The 7,594-nt window shown below is 46.6% G+C and overlaps 1 protein-coding gene across 1 annotated transcript; it reads right to left on the reverse strand.

Moving 5' to 3' along the window:
- Positions 1–561: 561 nt before the first annotated feature.
- prelid1a (PRELI domain containing 1a) lies at positions 562–6,997 on the reverse strand. Its single transcript, XM_029772095.1, has 6 exons — positions 6,879–6,997; positions 6,258–6,402; positions 5,079–5,304; positions 4,755–4,868; positions 4,026–4,104; positions 562–3,032 (listed from the first exon to the last, which is right to left on the reverse strand). The coding sequence occupies exons 2-6, from the start codon at positions 6,347–6,349 to the stop codon at positions 2,908–2,910; spliced, it is 636 nt and encodes a 211-aa protein (XP_029627955.1). The 5' UTR covers positions 6,350–6,402; positions 6,879–6,997; the 3' UTR covers positions 562–2,907.
- Between the last annotated feature and the right edge of the window lie 597 nt (positions 6,998–7,594).

The following is a 7,594-nucleotide window of genomic DNA, read 5'->3' on the forward strand; positions in this document are numbered from 1 at the left end:
TAATTTGTATTCATTCATTTTCTTTAAAAGAGATTCTCAGGTACTTGTGTACTTTTTATAGCCAGTAGTTCTGAAAGTACAGCTCATGAGCTGAAAGTGGTGTACTACGTCATACACGTGCAACTTTACTAGCTGTCACTCAAATGGAGAGGGGCTGGCCCATGTAGGGGAAAAGGGTTTCAAAAGAGGGATTTCATGGCTAATTGAGGTAAAAATAGTAATTCTGCTCATAGATTATCTCATGTTTATAAACTGGGTGGTCAGAGGCCTTGAATGCTGATTGGCTGACAGCCATGGTATATCAGACCATATACCACAGATATGAAAAAACATACATTTTTACTTCTCTAATTACATTGGTAACCAGTTTATAATAGCAATAAGGCATCTCGGGGGGGGGGGGGGGGGGGGGGGTTTGTGATATATGACCAATATACCACGGCTAAGGGCTGTGTTCAGGCATATACCACATCCCCTCACGCCTTATTACTTTAACTAACTACACATTGACACATCCAGCCCAAAGAGGGAGGTTTAAAAAAATAATACATAGTCGCCGTCAAAGTTCTGGAGCATATCTTTAAGTGTAATTATACAATTTGTTTTTGAAAATTTGGCTCATTTTCTGAAGCTAATTTCTTCAAGCATACATACAGACATTGATATCCACAGCAATCCTGTCTTTTCACAATGTCAAGAGAGCGCCAAGTAGCAGCCCTCTCTCTAGCCCAGGCTGATCACTTTCAAGTAACGACTGCAAAATAACGTGGACCCTCTCATCACACTAGTAACAACTTCAATTTGAAGCAATGAATTATCATTCTGAATCCAAAAGTATAAAAATGTAGCGCCATAACTGAAATCAATTAACCTGTAGTGAAGATTCAGTGAGATTTCTTTGAGATGGCTTTTTGAGTAGTCTAGTTAGCAGAAAACAAAGATGATTTTGAAAAAGATAAATATTTACGAATCGTAAGCCTAAATCTAAAGTAACTGAAGATATGTAGTCAGTCTCATTAACAATGTGAGAAACAAAACTATATAAAAGTAAAGGAATTACAACAGACAGGAGAAATACTTCCCGTAACGGAAAACACAGAAGTGCACAAGAGGTTAAAGGGTCCATAAGTCTGGTTAAAAGTAGTATACTATATAGGGAATAGGGTGCCATTTGGGACTCATCCACTGAGTTGGGAGGGAATGGTGGTTAGGCCTACAGATCTAGGATCAGCTTCCCCTCTACCAATCCTAACCTTAGCCATTATTGTGAAAATGCTAAAAACTGACTGAATATCAGCGTCTAGGGACAGCTTCACTCAACTTCGTGGAACTCCCTCATCCCCTACGGCTATGACAGTACTCAGTAGGTCACAAAAAACAACGAGACACACAGTCATTTCTGGAGACATGAACCAGTCTCTTGTACTAGCTCCCAATAAAAAGGACAAGACCGACCAACACCAACGTCGGCCGTGCACAGTAGACCACCTGCCGGGTGGAACTGGTGTTGTCCTGTCCCTAATGCTGCCGAATACCTCCAACAATAACAATCTAGTTACTCAAGTTTACATTCTGTGACGTACAGTAACCACTTCTAAAGCGTTTAGATCACAGGTTCCATTTCTCATCTCCTTTCGCTTTCTGCTACTAATATGTAACCTTCCATTTCCGCAGGTTTGTCTCATTGAGATCAGCATCTACACAATAACTGATAAGACCATGACAGGTGGAGGGAGTAGATTGGAAACCAGCCCAGCCCTTTCACCTCCCTGTTAAGAGTACTGTACTGAAGGAAAGGAGACAAGGAAAGGAAGCTAGTGAGGACTAGCCCAGACATTTGTGGTAGAAGACAAGAGTCTAAAAGGTGCTGCATGGTCAATCCGATGTCTGCAAAGGCAGTACGGCGGTTCCACTGTGTTGCGGCAGTACAGCGGTTCCACTGTGTTGCGGCAGTACAGCGGTTCCACTGTGTTGCGGCAGTACAGCGGTTTACGGTAATGCAACCTCTTCAGAAGTCAGAGCAAACATACTTTTTGGGTTTCCCGGAGCTGTTGTGAAGGAAGTTGTCGAGGAAGTGAGTTTGTGTTTATACAGGACCTACCGTCAACCAATCATGTCAATGCGGAGCTATACGGAGCCCTCCACATTGTTACAACATTTGAGAGGTGCACAGCGAAGCGGTACGGAGTTTGATTTGGCCTCTGCATGCCTCTCCGGAGCCTCCATTGCATCACACCCTCCATATGGTCTCCACCACTTTATCAGATCCAGCATAAATTGGCTTTAACTGTAATGGTTCATCCTCTAGATCACTTTCACACCTAGAGTCACAAAATTACAGAAACATTCACAAAATTCCCAAGGTTTTCCAGAAATCTTGGTTGGAGGATTCCGGATTTCCTTCTTACGGTAATCTTTCAATTTCTGGAAAACCTGGTAATTTTAGTTAACAGAATGTAATCTAACCATTAGGGGGCTCAATAAGATCTGATCTGTAATTTTAGTTAACAGAATTTTGCATCCCTAACCACAGATCTAGGATCAGATTCCCCTTCCTCAATCTAACCATTAGGGGGCTCAATAAGATCTGATCCCAGGTCTGGTTAAGGACAACCAGACCTGGGTTCAAATACTATTCAACGTATTTTTATTTTTTTTAAATACTTTTTGCTGTTGCTTGAGCCTTCCCGGAGTGGTTCGATTGTGCCAGCCAGGCATGCTCAATCGATCCCAGATAAAGTATTTGAAATGATTTTCAAATAGTCTTTGAATAAAAACAGGACTGACAGGGGCCAATGTCTACTTCCTCCCACTGGCACCTCGCATTCTGGGTTTAAGTTTCTATGATCAGCTTCCCCTCCGCCAATCCTAAACATATCAGCATCTAGGGGCAACTACACTGGCAGCTCAGACATACTGTTGTTTCTTGTGAGCCTGTGAGGCAAGGTCTTTAGCTTTCTCTTTAGCTGCCAGAGCCGTCTCCCTGGCCCTCTCCGTAGCATGCTCAGCCAGGGTCCTGGAGGGGGTCTCACCTGAAAGGGGGGTGGGGGGGAGAGAGAAAAAACATGGTGGTTAGAGAAGGGAGAGAGGAAACATGGCGCCATTGGTTTAGACCTGGGACGCCGCTCCGTTTCTTACCGCTCCGCCGCTCCGTTTCTTACCGCTCCGCCGCTCCGTTTCTTACCGCTCCGCCGCTCCGTTTCTTACCGCTCCGCCGCTCCGTTTCTTACCGCTCCGCCGCTCCGTTTCTTACCGCTCCGCCGCTCCGTTTCTTACCGCTCCGCCGCTCCGTTTCTAACCGCTCCGCCGCTCCGTTTCTACCGCTCCGCCGCTCCGTTTCTACCGCTCCGCCGCACCGTTTCTACCGCTCCGCCGCACCGTTTCTTACCGCTCCGCCGCTCCGTTTCTTACCGCTCCGCCGCTCCGTTTCTTACCGCTCCGCCGCTCCGTTTCTAACCGCTCCGCCGCTCCGTTTCTACCGCTCCGCCGCTCCGTTTCTACCGCTCCGCCGCACCGTTTCTACCGCTCCGCCGCACCGTTTCTACCGCTCCGCCGCACCGTTTCTACCGCTCCGCCGCACCGTTTCTACCGCTCCGCCGCACCGTTTCTACCGCTCCCCCGTACCGTTTCTACCGCTCCGCCGTACCGTTTCTACCGCTCCGCCGTACCGTTTCTACCGCTCCGCCGCTCCGCCGTACCGTTTCTACCGCTCCGCCGCTCCGCCGTACCGTTTCTACCGCTCCACAGTACCGTTTCTACCGCTCCACAGTACCGTTTCTACCACTTCGCCGCTCCACAGTACCGTTTCTACCGCTTCGCCGCGACACAGTACCGTTTCTACCGCTCCACAGTACCGTTTCTACCGCTTCGCCGCGACACAGTACCGTTTCTACCGCGACACAGTACCGTTTCTACCACGACACAGTACCGTTTCTACTGCGACACAGTACCATTAATAATAAGGAACTGAACTGATCGCCCCACCTTATTTTACAGCGTAATAAAACAACTGGCCTCCATCTTACCTTGCATTTTGGCCAGGACGTATTCAAACCCCTTCATGGTCTTTGCAACACTGGTCTTGAACCGGGCAAGGCCGAACTCCTGTAAAGTGAAGTCAGAAATGAATGAAAATTATCATTAACAGGAATCTGTTTAGACACAGAACATCTCAGTCATACCATCAGTCACACCATCACTCCCCCATCAGTCACACCATCACTCCCCCATCAGTCACACCATCACAAGGCTCAGTAAACCCAACTAGGCAGTTTAATAGCCGACACAGCTGAGGGTTTATCAAAGTCTGATACCAGACAGTAAATCATTCAACAACTTCTACACAGGCTGAAAAGGCAAACTGCCAGCTTGTGGGTTCCTTTATGAGTCTTTCTGTAACACATAGATGGCTCCATATCCATATCCCCATCCTATAGATGGCTCCATATCCCCATCCTATAGATGGCTTTATATCCCCATCCTATAGATGGCTCCATATCCCCATCCTATAGATGGCTCCATATCCCCATCCTATAGATGGCTCCATATCCCCATCCTATAGATGGCTAGATAGATGGCAGTGGAAAGATTGTCAAGTCAGGGGCTTTCTAGGGACCCCACCATTCCAGTACCACTTCCATCTGGTGGTGTGGATATGGTTTCCTCTGGCCTGGATAACACACACACACACACACACACACACACACACACACACACACACACACACACACACACACACACACACACACACACACCTGTATAGCTCTGGAGAGCCCGTAAAGGTTGGACGAGATCCAGGCCTCTCTGTTAATCTCCGTCCAGCTGGTGTTGTCAGGGTTAATTCTGTACTCACAACGCTCCTCCACAGACTGACAGGGGAATCAAAACATAGCCAGACCATATTATGATAGTATATACAGCCAATGGAGTCTATAATGAAGACTTGCGTTGGCTCCCTTAGCTCAGCGGGCTAACACAGTCACAGACCAACAGGAGACCCACATCTCAAATCCAGGTCGGTCACACATACCATGGCTAAATACGGTCACAGGTTCGAAGTCCCAGTCGGTCACACGTACCATCATGCGTGCGTGGCTGATGTTCCAAGTCAGCGTTGTCATGGTTCTGTTCTGGGGGTCCACAATGGAATCCTCGATGATGTAGGCGTGCCTGGCCATGGTAACCGGCAGGTACTTCTCCATCCAGCGAGGCGCGCGGTTAGTTTTGGTCAGCAGTCGCCTAGAGACCAGACAGTTACCGGGAGTTACCTCCCTAAAGATGATGTCCTCCGTTAGGACATGGTTACTGAGGGGAGAGAGGAGATGGGAGTTAATTTATACTGTGGGGAGAGATGGGAGTTAATTTATACTGTGGGGAGAGATGGGAGTTAATTTATACTGCGGGGAGAGATGGGAGTTCATGTATACTGTGGGGAGAGATGGGAGTTCATTTATACTGTGGGGAGAGATGGGAGTTCATGTATACTGTGGGGAGAGATGGGAGTTCATTGTAATATTGTATTACAGTTAGAGACATGCTGGGGAGAGAGGAGATGGGAGTTCATTGTACTATTGTATCACAGTTAGAGACATGCTGGGGAGAGAGGAAATGGGATGGGTGAATTAGGTTGGATTCCGAGAGACTTTCCAGCTTAAAGGGATACTGAAAGATTACAGGTCGCAACGATGTCTATACGTCTCTATGCTACAACGTTGCGATATCTATACATCTCCATGCTACAACTTTGCGATGTCCATACATCTCTCTTCCTTACCTGTAGGGGTTGGGGGGTAATCTTCCTTACCTGTAGGGGTTGGGGGGGTAATCTTTCTTACCTGTAGGGGTTGGGGGGTAATCTTTCTTACCTGTAGGGGTTGGGGGGTAATCTTTCTTACCTGTAGGGGTTGGGGGTTAATCTTTCTTACCTGTAGGGGTTGGCGGTTAACCTTTCTTACCTGTAGGGGTTGGCGGTTAACCTTTCTTACCTGTAGGGGTTGGGGGGTAATCTTTCTTACCTGTAGGGGTTGGGGGGGTAATCTTTCTTACCTGTAGGGGTTGGTGGGTAATCTTTCTTACCTGTAGGGGTTGGGGGGTAATCTTTCTTACCTGTAGGGGTTGGGGGGGTAATCTTTCTTACCTGTAGGGGTTGGGGGGTAATCTTTCTTACCTGTAGGGGTTGGGGGGGTAATCTTTCTTACCTGTAGGGGTTGGGGGGGTAATCTTTCATACCTGTAGGGGTTGGGGGTCATCTGTCTTACCTGTAGGGATTGGGGTATCGCTCCCAAAAAGCGATGCAGACTTGGTTCCAGGAACTTTTCAGATGACCCACGCAGGCAAAGTACTTCACCATCGTTCCCCAAAAATGATGACTTCATATGTAACTGGTTACACTTTGGCAAATACCTGTTAGAAGAACAGGACACGTAAATAAACTCAAATTAGCTGGTACGTTATCAATTGCATGCACATTCGCCCAATCAATCGTGAAATTAGAAGGCTGCACTAAAAAAACGAAACTCCTAGATAAACATAGAAAGTGGAATAGTGTGCTTTTAAAATGACAGCTGTCAATCAAATGTAGTGAAATTAAAATCAGTAACGTGCGCACTAGTCATAGCTAACGTTAACGAAGCTAACGTTTTACCTGTTCATAATATAGATATATTTAGGTCCTTATATACCGCTCGACATGCAACTTATTTCTGCTAAAGACATCGTTAGTGACAGTTAACGGAATAGAAACTGAAATGGTCACGTCTGGCTAGAATGCTAAGCTAACGAGTTAGCTTAGCATAAGCGTGAGAGTCAACGCCATGAATTAATTAAACTACATAACTTGACCGATTTTCATGAAGAAAAAATAAATACAAAACAATTACCTCGTTGGCAACACCATTTACATCGGAGATAAATGCATTTTCTACTACTTTTAGAAGAATGTAGCATGCAGCTACATGACAGACTGACTTGGGCTGAAGGGAAGGTCAAGAACAACGCCATATCCGGTAGAGCAGAGAGGAAGAGGCGCGGCGAGAATTTTAACTGGCTCCGAAAACATGGTGTTCTCCAGCAGGCGGCGCTGTTTTGGAGGGAGGACGGTGGTGCAAGCGAAGAAGAAGAAGCTTGAATCTGATGGCGGTGGAAATAAGGATGACTGGATTTTTGTCATAAAGGATGGAAAAATAAGTCCAATTATTTTGGGGAAAGGAATCGTTTTAGTGTCGGTATTACACCATTGAATCATATCTCGCTCCATCCACCAACGCCACGTTGCACCACAGACTGTCCAGGAGTTGGCGGATGCTTTAGTCCAGGTCTGGGAGGAGATCCCTCAGGAGACCATCCGCCACCTCATCAGGAGCATGCCCAGGCGTTGTAGGGAGGTCATACAGGCACGTGGATGCCACACACACTACTGAGCCTCATTTTGACTTGTTTTAAGGACATTACATCAAAGTTGGATCAGCCTGTAGTGTGGTTTTCCACTTTAATTTTGAGTGTGACTCCAAATCCAGACCTCCATGGGTTGATAAATTGGATTTCCATTGATTATTTTTGTGTGATTTTGTTGTCAGCACATTCAACTATGTAAAGA

The sequence above is a fragment of the Salmo trutta genome, chromosome 13 (assembly GCF_901001165.1).
Source record: "Salmo trutta chromosome 13, fSalTru1.1, whole genome shotgun sequence".
Taxonomy (NCBI): domain Eukaryota; kingdom Metazoa; phylum Chordata; class Actinopteri; order Salmoniformes; family Salmonidae; genus Salmo; species Salmo trutta.